Source organism: Macaca mulatta, chromosome 15 (assembly GCF_049350105.2).
Source record: "Macaca mulatta isolate MMU2019108-1 chromosome 15, T2T-MMU8v2.0, whole genome shotgun sequence".
NCBI classification, from domain to species: Eukaryota; Metazoa; Chordata; class Mammalia; order Primates; family Cercopithecidae; genus Macaca; species Macaca mulatta.
This window is the reverse complement of record NC_133420.1, coordinates 66,241,463-66,262,692: the sequence shown is the minus strand read 5'-3', so window position 1 is coordinate 66,262,692 and position 21,230 is coordinate 66,241,463. Positions and strand designations below refer to the sequence as shown.

The 21,230-nt window shown below is 49.2% G+C and overlaps 1 protein-coding gene across 7 annotated transcripts in view; it reads right to left on the bottom strand.

Annotated features, from left to right (window-relative positions):
* Nucleotides 1-21,230, bottom strand: part of B4GALT1 (beta-1,4-galactosyltransferase 1) — a 66,068-nt gene that overhangs the window by 18,824 nt on the left and 26,014 nt on the right. For 6 of the 7 annotated variants that reach the window (XR_013404600.1, XR_013404599.1, XR_013404601.1 and 3 more), the window contains 1 exon segment: nt 13,872-14,107. Coding sequence is in view for 3 of the 7 variants with exons in the window: in XM_077965152.1 (XP_077821278.1) it covers nt 13,872-14,107 (236 nt within the window). In the remaining 4 variants the exon portion in view is untranslated. 7 annotated transcript variants of the gene reach the window in all.

Here is a 21,230-nt window from a genome sequence, read left to right as displayed (position 1 = left end):
CATGTTAGCCAGGATGGTCTCGATCTCCTGACCTTGTGATCCGCCCGTCTCGGCCTCCCAAAGTGCTGGGATTACAGGCTTGAGCCACCGCGCCCGGCCTAATTTTTTTTTTTTTAATTTTCAGTACAGATGGGGTATCAAGTTGGCCAGGCTGGTTTCAAACTCCTGACCTCAAGTGATCCGCCCACCTCGGCCTCCCAAAGTGCTGGGATTACACTGTATGTTTTATTTGTCTTCTTTCAGTAAGAATGTAAGCTCAATGAAGGCTGAGATGTTTTGGTTTTTTATTCTCCCAGTTCCTTGAATACTGCTTCTCACACAATAAGAGCTCAGTAAATAGTTGCTGGTTGGCTGAATGAATGAATGAATGAATGGGGTTCAACATACAATGGCAGATGGTAATCCCATCTGGGAAGCTCAACCAAAGAGCCCTGTGAGGGGTCACCACAGGGATCACATTGTGGGGTAAAGTTGGGATTCTGGTCTTATCAACTCCCATGGCCCCAGGTTAGTAAGGACAGACCCAGCACTGACATTGCCACCCCTCACTCTCAGCAATTCACAAAGCCTCCTGCACACACGCTGTCATCCTAAGGGAATCCTCACAACACCAACATGAGGAAACGAACCAAGGCCCGATACTTTGGAATCATTCAATGCTCTTTCCCATCTCTCTTGGGATCAACACAATCAGAGCCCTCTACTTTGGGGAAAAAGTGTGTCATAGGGGCTTCTGACTGGTACACAATCTCAAAAGTGGGATGCTCAAAGTCTTCTCTCCATGCCCTCAAAAGATGACCTGGGCTGGGTGTGGTGGCTCACACCTGTAATCCTAACACTTGAGAGGCCAAAGTGGGCAGATCACTTGAGTCCAGGAGTTCGAGATCAGCCTGAGCAACATGGTGAGACTCTGTCTCTACAAAAAATTACAAAAATTAGCCAGGCATGGTGGTGCACACCTGTAGTCCCTAGTACTCTGGAGGCTGAGGTAGGAGGCTCACCTGATCCCGGGGAAGTTGAGATTGCAGTGAGCCATGACAGCACCACTACACTCCAGCCTGGGCGGCAGAGTGAGACCCCCATCACACACACACACACACAAAACAAAAAAAACCCAAGACTTGGAAACTGGCACTCCACAAGGCTGCCTGTGTGCGTACAGAATGCACAGATGTGCCACAGCCACCCAGCCTCAGGTGGGGAACTCAGGGAAGCAAACTACTTAGAGGAAGAGAGGCACCAGGAAGAGGATTAAGGAAACATTTCACACACAAGAGCTCCTTTTTTAAAGCCCCTGACAAAGTTTTCTAGCCCCGCATGGTGAGTGAAAAAGGAGCCCAAAGGCACACTGTGTTCTTTGGCTGTCCCACAGGCTGAGTTGATTTGGAATTCTGCGTTCAGCTAATTCTGTGTAAGTCATGGGTTCAAAGAAATTCAAAGTTTAGGCTGGGCATGGTGGCTCACGCCTGTAACCCCAGCACTTGGGGAGGCTGAGGCGGGCGGATCACCTCAGGTCAGGAGTTTGAGACCAGCCTGGCCAACATGGCAAAACCCCATTTCTACTAAAAATACAAAAATTAGCTGGGCATGGTGGTGGGCGCCTCTAATCCCAGCTACTTGGGAGGCTGAGGCAGGAGACTCACTTGAACCTGGGAGGCGGAGTTTGCAGTGAGCCGAGATTGTACCATTGCACTCCAGCCTGGGCAACAGAGTGAGACACTGTCTCAAAAAAAAAAAAAAGTTCAAAGTTTAGAAATTGCATATGAAAATTATGAAGTTGTTGGAATTATTATAATAGAGTATGAATATTCACTGGTGGGGATACCGTACACAAGGCACGGATAAGTGTTTCAAATGGCATTTCATTTAATCATCTTGACAATCTTATAACAACCCTAACCCCAACCCAGACTTACACTGTCCAACACAATTCAGCCCCATTGAGCACTTTCCAACAAGCAAAGGGAGGTATACCAATAGAGCCTTTCTACATCTGTGCACTAGACCCCCAGGGCTGGCTGCCCAGCTCAGGATAAGACTCCCTTCTCTTGGTACACTCCCCAATAACTGGGGCAGAGGGCTCTTTGAGGCCAGGTCTCTACCATAGGACTGGGCCTACTGCCTTGGCTGTTTGATCTAAGCAGAGGCCTGAGACTGAACTAAGCGTTTTTCCTCTCCCAGGAACTGGAATTTTGGAACCATGAATGAGCACCTCTAGAGCCAAGGCCCATGAGCAATGGCACCCTGGAGGAGAAGCCCAAGAAGCAGACCTGGTTCCAGCCCCTTTTACCATGGGGAGTGCCTCGGCCCTTTCAACACGGTGAGATGCCCCAGTGTCCGGCCCAGACTTAAAACTGGTCAGGCAGTTTTCCAGAGTAACCTGAACTACATATCCCTCCCTTTCTCCCTCCTCCCAGCTTGGCCTCATCTGTGGGATGCAGCAAGACAGAAGGGCCTGGTGCACTTTAGCAGGTGCTCTCACCTATCGGGGGCTGTGGGAATACCAAGCCAGCAGAACGGTGGAGGAGGAAAGTGTCCTCCCCAGGAATGACAGAAAAGTCAAGCATTTTCTAGGCTTATTTGGGTGAAATGCTGTAACACTGGTGCACACACCTTCTTTGATAAGAAAGACAGGCCCTGGCAAGCTCACCAAGCCCCACCACTCGCAGGAGGTGGGAAGATGCCCAGACTCACTCCTGCCCGCCTCACTGAGCACACTCGTCTGGTGCATCTGCCGCTCCATTTGCTCAAGTAAACATCGATCAAGCACCAAATACACCACGGTGACAGACACATGCATTTTTAATCCCGGGAATGCTGGCTTCTTTACTTATTAGCTACGTGACTTGGGACATATCACACCTCCAGGCCTCAGTTTCCTCTTTTGTGTCATGGGGTAGACAATGTTTTCTACCAACATAAGATTAGGTCCACCCTTTAAAAGCTGGGTTTTTCAGAATTAAGAAGACCCAGCCCGAGGAGGCTGAGGTTGCAGTGAGCCATGACAGCACCACCGCACTCCATCGTGGGTGACAGAGTGAGACCCCATCTCAAAAATGGGGCCTGTGGCTGCCCCACTGCCTGGCAACAAATGTCGGCTACTATCATTATTATAGGAGGAGGCTTTCCCATCCATCTGGAACAGTCAGACCACTCCAAATGTCTCTTAGCTATCCTACCTGGCGACTCTGCCTTCTGTAGTGTTTGCTTCAAAATTCCTCCCAAATCCTGCTTCTCTGATGAAGGGGAAATTACTAAAAACATTTAAGGTTCAAAGGAATTAGCCTGTGGCTTATATGATTAGAGTTTCTCACAGCAGAAGAGAGTCAGGGGGACCTCTGGAGGCCTGTGAAATGCGTAGGAAGTCACACTTGGTGAAGAGGAACCAGCATGCTGGGTGCAGGTGTCCCTTTGAAAGACCCAGCTTTTAAAGGGCGGGCCTAATCTTATGTTGGTAGACAAGAGTTACAGTTATCCCTTCCTTCTAGGTCAACTGGCTGCTTTTAGAGGGAGAAGATAGGCCCCCTAAAGAAAGGCCAGAAAACATAAAATCTCCAAATGATTGAGCAGAGACTGATACAGGACAGGGACTGGAGACAGCAGACAGAAGACACTCCAGAGACATAGACTCTGGAGGCGGTGGTGGGAGAGAAGGCAACTGTAGGAGTAGAGAAAAGCATGCATGGTGAGAGCATTTGTAAAGGCTGTTAAGGAAAAGAGAACAGTCAAGGAACTAGAAGAAATTCCGAATGAGTGAAGCCAGAATGAGACACGAAGGCAGACATGAGCCAAATCACAGAGGCCGGGGAGGAGGGTTAGGTGCTTGTTAAGATACTTAAGCTTTATCTTTACTTAGGTCACAGGGAGCCTTAAACCATGGTTTGTATGTCAAGGAGGGATCTGTGCCCCAATCCAACTGAAGGCGAGGAGACCAGTTACAAAGCTGTTGTATGATTCCTGTAAGGCAACAACCGTGGGTAAGTAGATAGTGCCTCCCACAAGGGCTAAAGGCAGGGGCTCCACTTCCACTTCCCCTTCCAGCTCCCTGTGTATGTACACTACACTTGCAAGCAGCCTTTGTTGGGCCGGGTGAGGTTCAGGACAGGTGCTAGAATCTGGTCTAATCCCCAAGAAAATCCTAACTGTGGTTAAGGAAGGCAAGTGTGGCCTTTCCCTGATTGCAACAGGGGACAGATGACCAACTACAGAAAGTCACAGGCCCCTCTTGTCCAAGTCCCAACAGTTTCTGGAAGAACTGTTCTGTCCAATCACCCTGCCTTCCTTGGATGTCAGGTCCATGTGTGTACATCAGCAGACACATCCCTTGTCCATAACAGCTGAGGGACCAACTGCACCCAGCCTCTCCTGCACCAAAAGACACAGCAGCAATGTGGTTGGAACCATCAACCCAAAGCCAAGACTCAGAATGAGTCAGAATTTCTACATGATAAGAGAGACACTGTTGCTCCCATACACATGCCCTGGCTCTTCACAGAGACACACCCCTCCCCGCCACACAAGAATATAGCACTAAGCTCTCAACATGACAGATCGGACAGATCCGGGGGCAGGTCTGCAACCAGTGGCAATGTTTGCTGAAACACCCTCTGTACGCTTTTCTGTGCCCACTGAGACAATAAGAGGAAGGAACTAGGCCGAGTGGGTTGCATGAAACAGTAACAGATCAGCGGCAGCAGAAGCTCTGACTGGGCATTCCTACAGGCCTAAGTGTGGATCCTGGAACAGTGGACAGCCTGGGAGGTGATCCCCAGAGAATTACTGGAAAGAGCCTGGGATTATACAAATGCTGAGTTTGTGGAGGGCTAATAATATCTACTCACCCATGAGTTCACAGCAGTTGGGCTCTAGTTTTGCTTTTGTTGTTGTTGGTTTTTTGCAGGGGATACAGGATCTTGCTATGTTGCCCAGGCTGGCCTTGAGCTCCTGGGCTCCAGCAATCTTCTCACCTCAGCCTCTTGAGAAGCTGGGACTGTCAGCACATGCCACCATGCCCGGCTGGGCTCTAGTTGTTAACCATAACAATATGGTAGCTCAGAGTTCTCAACAAAACTTGGATCTGGGCCGGGCGTGGTGGCTCAAGCCTGTAATCCCAGCACTTTGGGAGGCCGAGACGGGCGGATCACGAGGTCAGGAGATCGAGACCATCCTGGCTAACGCGGTGAAACCCCGTCTCTACTAAAAAATACAAAAAATTAGCCGGGCGAGGCAGCGGGCGCCTGTAGTCCCAGCTACTCGGGAGGCTGAGGCAGGAGAATGGCGTGAACCCGGGAGGCGGAGCTTGCAGTGAGCTGAGATCCGGCCACTGCACTCCCGCCTGGGCGACAGAGTGAGACTCCGTCTCAAAAAAAAAAAAAAAAACTTGGATCTGAGATTTAAACTCTTCACCCCAGTGAGTGAGAGAAATGGGCCTTCGAGGGTTAGGGACCAGGCTATGGGAGTGGTTCTCAGTCAACCAAAGTCACCACTCTCAAGAGTGAGCATACCCTTGGCTCCTGCCACACAGGAACACAGACTGGACTGAGGCTATAAAGTTGCTTTCAGAGAGAACTGAGCTCCTTGAAGAGCCCAACAGGGATTCTGGGTGAAGTGAGCACAGAGGAGACTTTCTTTTTTTAAATGGAGTCTCGCTCTGTCACCCAGGCTGCAGCGCAGTGGCGTGATCTCGGCTCAATGCAAGCTCCGCCTCCCGGGTTCACACCATTCTCCTGCCTCAGCCTCGCGAGGAGCTGGGATTTTCAAGCACCCACCACCATGTTCGACTAATTTTTTCGTATTTTTAGTAGAGACAGGGTTTCACCATGTTAGCCAGGATGGTCTTGATCTCCTGATCTTGTGATCCACCCACCTCGGCCTCCCAAAGTACTGGGACTACAGGTGTGAGTCACCGTGCCCGGCCAGAGGAGACAGTTTTACACCAAGCTCCAAGGAGCCAGCATAGGATGCCTGCCTCTCCCAAGGGCCTGACACACTAAAAACTGGAGACATGGCTTTCCACAGATACATCAGGACAGTGGTGCTAAGCACGTTCAGAATGTTTAAGATACAAGTTGAAGAAAAATACTTAAGAAAAGCTTCTCTTTCAGAAAGCAATTTGGCCATCTGTATTAAAACTATAAAAATGTGTAAACCATATCTGAACCCATAATCCCACATCTGAAAATCTAGCCTGGGAAAAAGATCCTAAATGTGGAACAAACCAACACAGAACAAACTTCAGACTCCAAGATGTTCATTATGGTATTATTTACGCTCATGGAAAATTGGACATTATCTAAAGGACTTCTAAGAGAAAAGACAAGTTAATTATGGTGGAATTCTATGATCAACTACTATGAAGGTATGGAAAGTGATGATGATGAAGACTATGAAATAACATGGGAAGATGCTGATGATAAAGAATTTAAGGAAAAAGCAGGATACAAAAGTTTATACACACACAGCATGAGCTCAACTGTAGTTTAATTTAAAAGAAGTTAAACTCTCAGACCCTGTACGACAGGCTGGCTTCCAGTAACCTCGGCATTTCCAAGAGAGCCTACAGAGGCCCTGGTCTTGCCTAGGAGACCCCAGGGCCTGAGGATGACACACTCATGGGATTATTTACATAGCCTCCCCCTGACCAGTAGGGCCCTGGCTCTGGGTTGATTTGAGGACATGTGAACATTACCAGGGACTGGTGGTGGCAGCGGTGGTGGCAGCAGCAGTGGCAGCGGTAGTTAGGTCAGCATTCCTCTCTCTCTCTCTCTCTCTCTCTCTCTCTCTAGGAGGCGGAGAGTACAGAAGAGAAGGTAGGTGGAGAATAAGAAGCAGATCAGAGAGGAACTCCTCCTTCCACTTGTTTTTTTACAAACAGGATTAACAAGTAAAGGCAAAAGGCCCCTGCTAGAAGGAAAACAAAAAAGAAGAAAAAGAGAAAAGGGTGGATGCAAGGGAGAGAGGTGAGGAAAAGAGAAGCAAACGTCAAAGCTGCAAAGGAAAAGGGGCCCATTCTGATGACCAGTGTTCCAATGCAAAAGCAAATTCCTAATAAGCTGTCACTCCTTGTCACAGAGTCATGGGTGAGCAGAAAAAATGGCGTTTCCCAGAACAATATCCATAGAAGCAATTCACTAGCAAATCAAGTCCCCAGGAGAACAGAGAGACACACATCCTAGGTGGGGCACATAGCAAAGGGACAACACTCAAACAGTGATGGCGCAGAGACACTCCCTGGCCTTCCCACTCCCACTCCCACTCCCCACCCCCAACAGGCTCCAAAGGGTCCAAGTGCCAGAAGGAAGGGGAGGCTGCAGGACAGGACCAACTCTACCCCACTCCTCCCGAGCCCTGTTCCCACACACATCAATCTGCGCACTGACAGCTCAGGTAGAAAATGGAAGGCAGGGATGGGGGGATGGTAGAGATGATCAAGATAGAAACCAAACCAATGGGGCCATAAGCCCAGGCAGCTGTCCTCACTAATGGAACAGACCCAGGGGTCTGCTTCTCCCCAGTTGATCTTGACCTTGTATAGGAATCAGCTGCTTGGACCAGTGACAGAGACAACTGCTGAGGTAGGGTGACAGATGCTCTTACTCACTGAGGGTACAAAGGACTATCTCCAAATCCATCTTCAACCAGCCTGGAACTATCACCCCATCATCCTAAAACAGTGCATAGAAGAAAAGGAAACAGGAGAAAACTTCAATGCCAGACAGAGTCCTCCGGGCAGCTGGCTGAGCCCCCACTCCATTTCTCCACAGCCTTTCAGGCAGGCTCCGGCTCTGCTTCCTAGCCATCACCTTTGGAGCCTTCCCTCCGCAGGCACAACCAGAAGACCATTTGCCTCACTAGGGCGGGGGAAGGGGGGGCAGGTGTGTGTGTCAAAATTCAAAGTGAGACCCTAAAGGTGCTGAGTCCAAAGACCCTAAAGGAGTTTTGTGACCATTAACAATCACAAGGCTAAGGTATCAATAGGTTTTCTGCATTTTTCCTGATAAGGGAGGTCACCCCAAGGACTGTCACAGGCAGCCTGTGCTCTGGTCAGCATTGAGCCGGAAGCTTCGGGGGAGAAGTTTAAGGGAGGGGCCCTGCAAATTCCCAAGGGTGATGACCTGGCCCCACTGGGAACGGAGGCTTCACTTCCAAGAGGCACAGATCTAGGCAGAAGACCAGGAGTAGGGCTCCTGAGACTAGGTATAAACAAAGAGGCAGGAATCCCAGGAAAAAGCCCCATGCTCCACTCACTGACTACATCTGTACTGACTATGCACCAGCTGTGTGGTCAGGGAGAAAGAAGGGAGGCAGACATGAGGGACTGGGAGTCTAGGGGCTGGGTTGAGGCTGGAACTCAGATAATCATCCATTTCCAGAAAGTTCTGAGCAGCCTGGGAGCAGCAGGGAGGGAGAAGTCAGCTCTATTCCAGGGACTCCACAGAGCGAATGAGGTTGGGGAGGGAAGCTTAAAAGATGGCCAGAGACACACCAGGAACAGAAGGGACAGCATAAGCAAAGGCACAAGGAGGGGAGAAGAGAGGTATCTGGTGGAGAGGGGGAGTCCAGTGAAGTGGAGAGGAGGAGGAAGTGGCTGGAGGTAGGTCGGGGTCTCAGAGGCTAAGCTTGGGCCTTCCGACCATTTAGACCCTTGCCTGTGGGCAGTCATGAAATGCTAACAGGTTTAAAAGAGTAAGTAACATGGTCAGAACTAGAAAAATCCTGGGCAGCTGAGGAAGAACAGAGGTGCCAGAAGATATGCAATCAGAATTGGAGAGACCAGTTCCGTGTACTGGCTGTGGGGCAAAGGGCTGCCACGGTTGTGACAAACACACCTGGCCAGCTGTGCCTGCATTCCTTACCCATTGTGTAATTTTTATGATGGGCAACCCACAAACATCCTGCATTCCTTAATTTAGGGCTAGTGCTGCCAGGTGGCGAACTGCCCTCCCTTCACCTTGAGTGGCTTTACAGTCTCATTTCCGGGTTCGAGTATTAGGAAATGCAGCATACATCCCTGTTTGCTATGGTATCTTCTCCTCCTCCTTCTTTTCTCGCTGCCGTTGAAGTTGGAATGCTGATGCTGTATCTTGACATCCACATCTCAGAGTACAAGGAGCCAAATAGTATTTTCCCATGCTGGTGAGCTAAGGTCAGGGATGGGAGGAGAGGCCTTGAGGACAAAGAGAAACTCTTGTTCTTCTCTATCTCAACCAGGAAAGCCTCTCTCCACTCATTCCTTCAATATCCTTATTTTGAGATATAAGTTATTACGGTAATTACAGAGGCATAAGCCAAATGGGAGGGGTTAACAGCTTACTATAGACAGAGTATGAGTCATAACAACTTGTGAAAGTTCATGCCTGTGTGTGGAGCTTGATAAGTGGCCCCACTCTGAAGAGGCCTACAGGCCCAGGATGGCCTCTGAGTCCTCTGAGATTCTGCCACCTGGCTCATTCCACTATCCGTTATCCTCTGACTCCAAGGAGTCCAAACCAATAGAAGGAAGGGTCCTGATGCCGGCCCTGAGTGGGGGTGCAGCAGGAGGTGGTGGGAGTCATGAAGAATTCACCACCACAGAAGCAGGCAGAGGAAACAGGCAGGACGAATGGAGAGTGCAGAGGCAGGAGTGGACCCTCCCAGTAACGGTTGGTATTTACTGAAGGTTTACCATGAGAAGAATGCCTCACAGCCCTCCCCACCAAGGAGGAAACTGAGGCCTGCAGAGCTTAAGTAGCCTGCCTGAGGTCACTGACTGGAAAATGGCAGTGCCAGGATTGAACCCAGGCAGTCTGAGCACACAACACACTCTTGGCCCTGGATACTGGACTGTGAGCAACACTGAGGGCACCCTGGCCATGAGGAGCATCACTGATGCCCTGAGAAGGCACTAAACCTGGAATCAGATGCTGGGGTTTGAGCCGCAGCCCTGATGTTGTCTATGAGACTTTCAGAGCCTGTCCCTCTCTGAGACTGTTTTCTCACCTGTGACATGGAACAGAAGTTTCTACATTGTCTGGCCTCAGGGGTCTGGGCAAATCCTAGAAGAGACTGAATGGGAAGCTAAGGAAGTGGAAATGGGACATGGCCCCTACTTCAAGTAGAATGAAACCCTTGTGACCTGCTATAAGTGGAAGGTTGTGTAGCATTTCAATGGGCAGAAAGAAATTCGATACTGAAAAGCCTGCTTGGGAACCCCTGTACTAAATGTCTTAGAAGCCACTGCTATTTTGAGCATTCTTTCTGTCTAATCTTAAATGGTGTGTGTGTGAGTGTGTGTGCATGTGTGTGTGTGTGTGTGTGTGTGTGTGTGTGTGTGTGTGTGTGAATGAAGAGTCAAAATGACAGCAGGGTGTCTGGGCCAGGGAGAAGCTGAGAGGCTATAAAGAGGGCTAACAGCCCATAAGGTTTATTTGCTCAACAAACAGGGCAGAAAGGTCAAAACCAGGTGCTACAAAATCCCTTTCTTCTTCTAGAATATAACCATAAAACGGAGAACACAGGCAGTTCCTAATTTGTAGACAGGATGTGCTCCAAATGTTTCTCCTTCCACCTCTTTTTTTTCAGGGCTCAGGTTTCCCATTACCATTTTATTATTTATTAGGTAATATTCTTTACTGGAAAGGTAGGGCAAAGTTTAAGCATTTCTTGACTTAGTTATCTGGACTCTGACCATATTTTCCCAAAATGATCAATGAGGGTGAGACTGGAGCAAATGATAAGAGAGTAGCTGGGGAAGTGGGAGAAAAAGAGGAAAAGATTATCCTAAGGTAGAAAGTTAACCCTTGGAGGAGAAGGAAAGGATGAAGAGAAAAAAAAAGTATGAGGAAAAGAAAAGATGATACTGACAAGATAAGAAAAAAGGAGGTATATATGTTTGAAAAACCAAAACTAAAATATTCCTGATGCTAAGTTGTGAAGTGGAAAGAGGAGGGAGGATGGGTAGTTCCTAGTGTTCCAGGGAAAGCAGAGAGGCAGTTGGGAGGAGACACTAACTTAGGCCCGCTTTCCCCAAAGTGTGACTCACAAAACACTCATCACTTGAGACAGTTCTTGGAAAAGTTTTCTAGTCAGGCAAGCTCAGGAAACACTTCTGGGGTTACAGTGTACCCTGGGGTACCGAAGGCTCTGCAGGAATGAGACCTGCTTTACATGGTTCAACCCAGCAATCCTCAAGCGTATTTGGCTCCATTTGGGGAAGCACACTTTTAGAGGAGCACTCTCTTAGGTGGTGTCCAGTGTTAGCCAGCACAGCTGTGCCACCGGTCTGAGCTGGCTTGGTTAGTTGTTCTGTCTACTTGGATTGAGGAGGGCAGGAGCATGTAGCTGGTAGAGGACATTCAGAAATCTACTGTGTTGAGCCTGAGGACTATGTAAATTGTATCACAGGAATTTAAGCTGGTGGCCAGATTTTACTGGTCCAATATTTGTTTTGATTTCAAAATAGGGAAGTCTCACATTCACCTAAACTGTAACATATCTAGATGTAGCATCCCACGCTCCAGTCTTCACTGAAGACAGCTACCTCAGTTCAAAAATTCAGCATCATCACTAACTCTCTTTTACCCTCTTTACCCAAGTATGTATTTTTTATATATATATATATATATATATATTTTTTTTTTTTTTGAAACAGTCAGTCTCACTCTGTTGCCCAGGCTGGAGTGCAGTGGCATGATCTTGGTACACTGCAACCTCTGCCTCCTGGGTTCAAGAGATTCTCCTGCCTCAGCCTCCCAAGTAGTTGAGATTACAGCCGCCCACCACTATGTCCAGCTAATTTTTGTATTTTTAGTAGAGAAGGGGTTTCGCCATGTTGGCCAGGCTGGTCTCAAACTCCTGACTTCAAGTGATCCGCCGGCCTTGGCCTCCCAAATTGCTGGGATTACAGGCATGAGCCACTGCGCCTAGGCCCAAACATATATTTTAACCTACCTATATGGCACCCAGACCACAGCTGTCTGCCTTCTACTCAGGCAGATTTGTGGGATGCTGTCAGATGCCCTGCTGGATAAGATATGACAGCATTGTATCCACAATACATCCCTCATCTACTGGCATAGCAACTGTCAAGAGAGAGAAACAAGATGCAGCTGGCATGGCTTGTTATTAGTCATCCCTGCTGTCTCCTGGTGATGGTGGCCACCTCTTCCAGGTGCTCGCTGCCACTGCTTTAATAATAGGCTCCTGAATCTTGCCGTCACTGGTACGTGCTCACTGGCATCAGACAAATGTTTCTCAATCACAGGGCTTTTCTTAAATGAATACTTGTTGGGTTACAGTGACCTGCACTTTGCAGGACATTTACCTATTCTCTCTTGCATTCTCCAATATTCTTTCAAGGTGACCCATAACTGCGTGGCTGACTTGCTTGCAGGTGTTCATAGGCCCCCGGTCTGTACCTCACTTGGTCAAATAATTCAAACAGCCTCGAGGGGTTTGCCCACCACCTGCTGTCCTGCTTCAGTTTCCTTATAACAGGGCTTGTTCTGCTCTCTCCTGCCTCACAGGCTTAGCTGTGACACCTGGCCTCAGAGCTTCTGGTGCTTTCCTACCTCAGCGGGCATCTCGATTTCCAGGAACATGCAAGGTTCCTTTCTGCCTTGAGGTCCCTGCTCACTGGTCCTAGCTGAGAAGCCCATCTCCCTGCAGACTTTAGAACCTAGTTTATATCCTGGTCCTTCCAAGCCATTGCTCTCTCTCCTTCCTCTGAGCTTCCAAAGCATTTGGCAGCCACCATCCAATTACAGGCTATTTGGGACTGTTAACAAATCATTCCCTGGGAGGGTCCCACTTGCCAGAAGTGGGTTGGAGGCTTCGGGACAGGGCAGGACCAAGACCTTACACTTCTTCAGAATCTCCCTGCAGTGAGTGATGCAGCACAGTGCCACAGCAGTCCTCAAGGGCTTCCCCTGGGGTCCCAGGGAAGGTGCACAGAGTCCCTTGACTTTGATGGAAGCAGTAAACTGCCAACAATCCTCCTACGTAAAGCAGAGTTTATCTCAAAATGAAATGGACATTGGGCTTTGTAGAAATGGGCGTACTCAGACTCTTCAAATGAATTTCAATGAAATTGGGTGCCTAGATAAGTTAGATGTGTCATTGCACCTAGGAGGTTACAGTCTAAAGACATGAATTTTAGGGATAATCTTGAAATATCAAAGTTATACTCTTGGGAAAATAATGCTCCTCAAATACATTGAAAAATTTACTTCAATAAAGATGCCTCTTAGATCAATCTGATCCTCCATGCCATGGTGATGAAAGCTGACCTATCCTTAGCATTACTTTCCTAAGCAGGGCTAAAGTCCAACACATATGGATCAGATGAGCAGTGAGAAACTTTTTCTCAGACTCGGCCCAGTCCACATGACTCTCAGATGGCCCACGAATCAGACTTCTCCAGATATTTCACCAGGGGCTGAACCAAGGGCACTGTCTCCAGGTGCCCCAGGAGACACAGTCTGACTGACTGGATAAACTTTGAAGTTACCTAAAAGTCTGATATCTAAATGATGGTTTTATTTTTAAAAGGAAAATACACAACTACACAAACCCAGGGAATAATCAGTGTTTACTTTGGAATAATTAGGGTTGTCTTTTTTCCCAATTTTGCTAGAAGGCTACTTCCAGAAAACAAAAACAGAACAATGAAAAACTCCAGCATTTCCCGTGGCTAACAGAGTTGACAGCAATAGGCAAGCACACTGTCTGGCGTTTAGCTCATCTGCACTGGTGGTGGTTGGGGGGCTGGCTCCTTGCTGTAAGTGCCAGGTGTCTGTGAAATCACTCCCCTTCCCCTGCCCTCATTACACACACATCTGATACGCAGATGCACGCACACACACCCTCTCTCATTCCACCTTCCCAGGCCTCACCTGGTTGATAACATAGATGCCGTAGTCCAGCTGCTGGCGCTGCAGGATGGGGTGCAAGTAATACAGCCAGTACTTGAGGTGCTCCTGCCGGTTGCGGAATGGAATGATGATGGCCACCTTGTGAGGAGAGACGCAGTCCCTGGGGGTGTAGCGGCCACCCATCTTCACATTTGGGTTCTGCTTCGCCACGAGCTCCAGGTCCACAGGCATGTTAAACTCAATCAGCATGGGGCCCACTAGAGAGGTGGAGGAAGGGAGAAGTTAGCAGGCCACAGGACTTGCCACTGCTCCACAGGCTGCATCAGACGGCCAGGCTGCAGCTGCAGAGGAAAAGTCTCCTCCTGGGAGGCAACGTGGCCACGGAGAGGGCCCTCTTGCCCAGCATCAGGCACCACATCCAGCACTAGGTGACCAACCATTCCCAGAAATCCCCTTCAGTGTGGGGCAAACCTAGATGGTTGGTCAATCTGTGAAGCACTCGCCTGCCCAGAACCCTCCCCGCTCCGACTCCACTGTAAAATGGAAATAATTTCTACCCAGAGTTCCTGATAGGCTGTTGTAGAAATCAGTGATCATGGATGAGAAGGCAGTTTCTCAAAACCCCTGAGATTGAGACTTAGCTCTGCCACCTCCCAGCTGCGTGGCCTTGAACAAATGACTGACATCATCTCTCTGATTCTAGCCTAAGAATGGGGAAGGATGTGTGTGTGTGTGTGCACACATGTACGTTGGAGACATCAGCGTGGAGGGAGTTAGCTCCAAAGTGGAAGGTAGCAGGAGTGGCATGAGTGACCATGTCTCAGGAAGGGACTCGATGGAAGGTGAACCAAGCTCTGGGAGGGATGGAGGCAAACAGACCCCAGAGGAGACTGAGGGAAAATAAAAGAAATAGCTGGAAAGAACACAGAAGAATGCTTAGTAACAGAGGGGATAAAGCAACAAAGAGGAAGAAGAAGTAACAAAGAGGGAGGGCTGACTCCCAAGTTTCTGGCCTAGAAGAACATGGATGCAGATGAGGGAAGTAAGTTAGTATGAGAGTGCTTCCCTCAGAAGAAAATTGGATGAAGTGCAAATTGCGGATTGTGAGGTAATGGCAGGTGGGAAGAGGGACAAGGAAAAGGTCACATACAAGGTATGTGGTACGCATGGTACAGTCCAGGCAACACAGGGAACCAAAGCTTTGCTGAGAGTCAAGAGCCAACACTTGAACCCAGGCTCCCCACACTCTCTGCAGACTAGACCTCCTCAAAACGAGTTCCAGAAAACATTAGACCCAGCAAGATGCTTAGTGGAAAAACACGTCCTGTGGTCAAATAAGAATGGGAACGCTGCATTTTAAATCCTGCTTCTGCAAAGTCACGACACACACCAAAGGCTCTGAGAAGTTATGCAGTCAAAAAAAACCCCTCCGTTATATTTAACCCACCATTTCCCAGAACCATTTTTCCAGGGAACATACTTTGGGAACTGTTACTCTAGTGTAACCGGCTTCACCTGTGAAGCAAATGAGCCACAAGAACAAAGGAAGGAACCCAGGGAACAGGTAGCAATACCAACCAGAAGCACAGATCAAAACCTGAAACCCGCCCAGGGCCAGTGAGCAGGCCTCAGCCTGCCCTGTTTATCAATAATGTGTGGCTCTCCGAGCACCCCCTACTCCCGGAATCACTCACCCTTCTGAATTGAACAGGCTGAGAAAAACAGCTGTGGGCCTGGTTCCTCTCACCAGATAGCTGCCTCTTCCATCCCCTTCCCCAGTACACCACTCACATCTTCCCTCCCTCCACAGCTGACCCAGGTCCACCATCACAGGACCTGTTCCCATTAGTCCGTTTTCTTCTGAGATACAGCCCTGACCATGTTAAACTTTCCCACTAAAATCTCCAATGGCTCTAAGGCTGTGTGACCCTGCACAAGGGAAGGCCAAGGCCCACAGCTGAGCAACAGGCCCTTCAATGTCAGCTCTGTCTGTCTCCCTCCCCATCCCTTAAGCCATGCCTATCCACACTTTTCTCTTTGCCAGAAATGCTCTTCCCCCTCTCCTCTAACCAGCAAACTTTTGCATTGAGAGGCCTCAACCAGGCTTGGTCCTTTTACTCTCTGTGCTATCACAGAGCTCAGGCAGCAGACCCTCTGGGGCAGGGAATAAGATCCTCAGGGCTCCCTCTATGAAGCCCTGCTCCCTCTCTCTGGCCATGCACCTACCTCCTGGAGGGACAGGGGCCTTGAAGCTCAGTCCCTTGTAAGACTGCCTGCTGAGCCAGCTCCCACCTCCCAGGGTGCCCTGAAGTGAGCAGGCATTGTGCTCTTCAGAGAAGACCAGGACTTAGCCAGCGATCACCCTGGACAGGTTTTTCCCAAACCTATCACCAGAATTGCTTGAGGAAGTTAGTACAAATACAGAATCTCGGGCCCTTCCCTTAGAGAGTCTGTGGATTTTGGGAAAGACCTAAATGGCTACCTAACAAGGAGTCCAGATGATTCTCACTGGGCAAGCTGGGTAGTAGGGCTCTGATGGGCCATGTGATGGGCATTTCTGATGTCAAGCTTTAGAGCTTTCAGGCAAAGAGGGCCTTCGGGGATTCCCACCATTCACACCCTTCCCCACAAGGTCGGCCAGGCCTGGGATGCCCAACACCCAACCCTGGGCAAAGCTGGGGGGCCCTGCTGCACAGTGAACTTGTGAAAAACAAGAAAAGATCTGTCACAGGGCTCTTTTCACTTCAGAGGGCCCCCACAACATCTACAGCCCCCACCCCACCTTTGGTTCTGAGGATGCTGCTAAACATAACCCCATTTTGGGGAACCCAAGAAGCACCTGGGCTGTCACCCTGCCGACTTGCTTGTATCTTCTGAAACCCACCCAGGAAACAGGAATTCACACGTGGCCTGCCTCGCTTCCGCGGGACAGACACCTGCAGGCTGGAAAGTGTCCTGGTGTTGCCCCATCATGCGTTTCAGAAAGGTGGTCCTGAAGTCAAGAGCCCCAGACAGAGAAGAGATGCCTGGGCCCTGGTCCAGCTCCACCAGTGACTTTCCAGATGATCTTAGGTATCCTGAGAGTGGAGAGTACAGCCACTCTCAGGGTACTGGTTTCCTCATTTGTAAACTGCAGGGATTGGATTGGATGATCTCTAAGGTCTCAGAACGCCCTGACGTGCCCAGTGACACTTGGTAAACCAGGAGGAGTGCAGGGATCCAAAGCGAGACCTTTAGACAAATCCTTGCTCTCACCTTCCCTGCCCTCAGCATGAATGTCCAGGCAGACAGGAGACGTAAGTGTCCCGCATAGGAGAGGTAGAAAGAAGCCTTGATCACCAAGCATCATATTTACCTATGCTTCCTCTTACCTCAATTCCCAGGCTTTCTCAGCCTCTTTCTTGGATGTCCATCTTTGCCCCCTTCTCTTCTCACTCTCCCTACACCCAGGTATTTAGTTTAAGCACATGACAGTTCCCAAACCTCTGTTTCCATCTCATGTCTCTCTCCTGACCTCACAGCCAACAGAACATGGCTAGCCATATGCCATGGGCACCTTAAACTCAACCTGCCCCAAATGGACTCTCATGCAACCCCATCACCATCGCCACCTACAGCCAGACCTGCTTCTCCTCAGGATTCCCTCAGCAACTGACACCACCATCTCCCCAGGGCAGAAGCTGCTACCCTGGTGGTCCATCTTCTATTTTTCCTCCTCTCTCCCCAACCCCAACACACACACTAACACTCTCTCACCCTCACATACACACACACACCCACTCACTCCCATGCCGGGGGTGTCCACAGCATGCTGACAATCCACAGAAGCTGATCGAGTACCAAGCCAGAGAGTCTTTACTCTGAAATGTCAGTTAAATACAAATTTGCCCAGTGATATGTGTCAAGACCACTTTCAATTTGTTTCAATTGATACTTTCTGGGTACCTACTGTGTGCCAGTCCAAGGAGGACTGGGTTGAGGTAGGGAGGGAGGATGAACAAGACAAATCCTGCCTTCCAGGAGCTCCCTGCTGAGTGTGTGGCAGAACCTAAATGAAAATTACCCTGGTTTAAGGATGGTCAAGGAGCTTACTCCTCCAATGGCTCTGTGCAGAGCTTTATCACTGAACAGCCTCTTCTCGCTCTCCTGCTCCCTTCTGAACTCGCTGTGCCTCTTGCACAACCCCCATCGTGCTTCCAACACATTGAGACACCTTGACTCCCAATTCTGCCCTTCTTGCCCAATCTGGTAAGTTTTTCTCCACCTTCTCTCTCTGAAGCCTCCACAATTCTAAGGATCTTGCAGCTTACACCTCTGAGACAACAGACAGCAGCCCCAGACCTGGAATTGAATGACTAATTGGGTCGAGTGCCGGCCAGGAGGCCTTCTGAGTGCCCTGCACACCTCCTGCCACACTGCAGGGGCCATGCTCTGCTACACACCTGGCTCTGTCCCAGTGAGAAACTCCAGAGAGCTGAGACTCCAGGAGGGCAATGACTACCTTTGTTCAGAATCATGCAGACCTGCGACCAGGTTTCAGAGCCACTGCCTGGGGTCGCAAGGAGAGGCTCTGGGAGGAGGCAGAGGGCTGAAGACTTCATGACAGTCCTCAGGATGAGCCAAGGCGCCCTTGCTGTGTGGCGCATGGCGTGTGCTACCACAGGCTCTCGGCCCCGCTGGGCTGGCTTGTGTGTTTTCTTGGCTCTGGAAGCTGGGAGGCAGGGTTACGTAAGCAGATGAGCAGATGTAAGCTGTCCTCGGCTCCCCCAGCTCAAGCCCCGCCACGTGGGCCTCTCGGCTGGGAGTCCAGGTCATGGCCTTGCATGTAAGTCGCTCAATAACTTCAATGTGTGAGCTCAACTCAGACCAATTCCACTGCTCCCCTGCCTGGCACAGCAAACCCAAACACAAATATGCCCCTCCATCAAAGGCCCTGCTAATCTAAGCCAACACCAGCACAGACTCCTGACTGGTTTTCATGCTGGCTGAAGCACTAGTTCAATCCTTTAGCCTCAGCAAAACAGGCTGAAACATCTAGTCACTGCTTGTCAACTGATTGGCCAGTAGGTGGAAAGAAGCATTGGCCTGATGCTTTATTGTGACAATGTTTCACTAGCCCAGGAATGAAATCATAAAAGTAAAGACCATGAAGGTGTTTTTTCATTAAACTAAAGGTAATCAATGTATAGGAATGCCCTTTCTTCCAAGATTAAGTGCTTCTTACTCTTTGAATATTAAAATGTCCTTTCTCTTATGAAATCATCATGGTAGATTTTCATACTGGACTGATTTTTTAAATTTAATTTTAAAAAAATCCTTCCTTGGCAGCCATGGGGTCAGGACTCTAAGTTTCTTTTGAAAATTTCCTGGACAGGAAATTCAAGTATTCAGGAAACATTTGGGAACACGTGGAACTAGGCAGTGCCTAGAGCTCTGTGGTTCTGAGAGCTGGGATGTTGGAATTTCCTCCTGGGTCTCAGACCTGACAGTACACTGCACAGTCCCTCTTCACAAGCCAGCTCCCCCACCAGTGCTGCTCCACAGGCTCATGTGGGTGGGCCGCTTCTCTCTGTACCAATCTTCCAAAGGTCAGGTGCGCACCGCAAGCTGAGCCAGGCATTACCACCAAATTCCCCAGCTTGAGAAAAGATTTGCTTGCAGCATTCTCGTGAAATCACGGTGCCCCTTGAGGTCCCTTGGGCTAGAAATGAGAAGCACCATTTACTGTACGTGGCTCACCCGTCATTCCGGGAAGAGTGCAAGCTCTCTAAGTCTCCAAGGGCTTCAATATCACCAAATCTAACAGCTGCCTGGCCTTAGCTCAAACATCACCTCCCCTAGGAAGCCTTCCCAGACCACTCAAGGTTCGTTCTTAAGCACTTCACCCACATCCCCTAAGCATTCACAGCACCACATTCATTCATATTCAAACATGTACCAGTTAGTATGTATCACATACCAGGTGATACAGGGCATGCGGGGCCGGGGGTGGGGGAGCGGGCAGGCGGCCGGGTGAGCAAGTAAAGAAGAGGTCTTTGAGGCTGGGTGTGGTGGCTCACGTTTGTAATCCCAGCATTTTAGGAGGCCGAGACAGGCAGGTCACCTTGAGATCAGGGGTTGGAGATCAGCCTGGCCAACATGGTGAAATCCCATCTCTACTGAACCCCATCTCTACTAAAAATACAAAAATTAACGGGGTGTGGTGTAGCTGTAATCTCAGCTACTTGGGAGGCTGAGGCAGGAGAATCTCTTGAACCTGGGAGGTGACAGCTGCAGTGAGCCGAAATCACACTATTGCACTCCAGCCTGGGCGACAGAGCAAGACTGTGTCTCAACAACAACAAAAAAAGGTCTTTGCCCCTAGCAGTCAAGGAGACCAGCAAAGCCAACAGTACTGGGTGAGTGTGACAGGTAACAAACAACAAACTAAAACTAGCACAGAAGAAGGGGAATCAACCAGGGGTCAGGGAAGAGAGTCAAGGAAAGCTTTGCAAAGAAGCAGCCTCCATCAGGGCCCCTCAGTCCTCTTGGGAGGATTCATCACAGAGCTGTGTCCACTTGGCTGCCATGCACACGGGAGTACACCAACAAATCCTAGTTGTGTGGGTGACGCGCAGCTATCCTCTCCGCTTCTCTGCCACCAGCACAAGTAACAAAGGTTTCCATAAACCTACAAGAAAACTTGACAGAAGAGCAGGGGATGGAGAGTCACCAGAAGGGACTCTCGATTCTCATGTGAAGCATTTTTCACTGAGTTTCAAAATCTAACTCATGAAGGTTTCGAAGGTGCAGGAAATGATTTCTTTTTTTTTCTTCTTTTTGAGACAGAGTCTCGCTCTGTCGCCAGGCTAGAATGCGGTGGCGCAATCTCGGCTCACTGCAACCTCTGCCTCCTGGGTTCAAGCGATTCTCCTGCCACAGCCTCCCGAGTAGCTGGGACTACAGGCATGCACCACCACACCCAGTTAATTTTTGTATTTTTAGTAGAGACGGGGTTTCACCATGTTGGCCAGGATGGTCTCGATCTCTTGACCTCATGATCTGCCTGCCTTGGCCTCCCACAGGGCTGGGATTACAGGCACGAGCCACCGTGCTCGGCTGATCTGTTTCTTAAATCAGATGTTTGTGGTATTTTTCTTTATACATTAGGTTATATCTTTAAACTTGAACAATAAATATTTTAAAATATGACCCACAGATGGGAAAGGTGACCCCCTCCTTAGTCCCATTCCTAATAAGGAAGTATCTTCCAAAATAAGGATGTCAAAACATACAATTCAGTGACTAGAAAACAGAATTAGTTTATTCTTAATGCTGACATGATATCTCTTGGGTACACTACACACAAACACAAGTTCAACACCCCCAACACCCACTGTT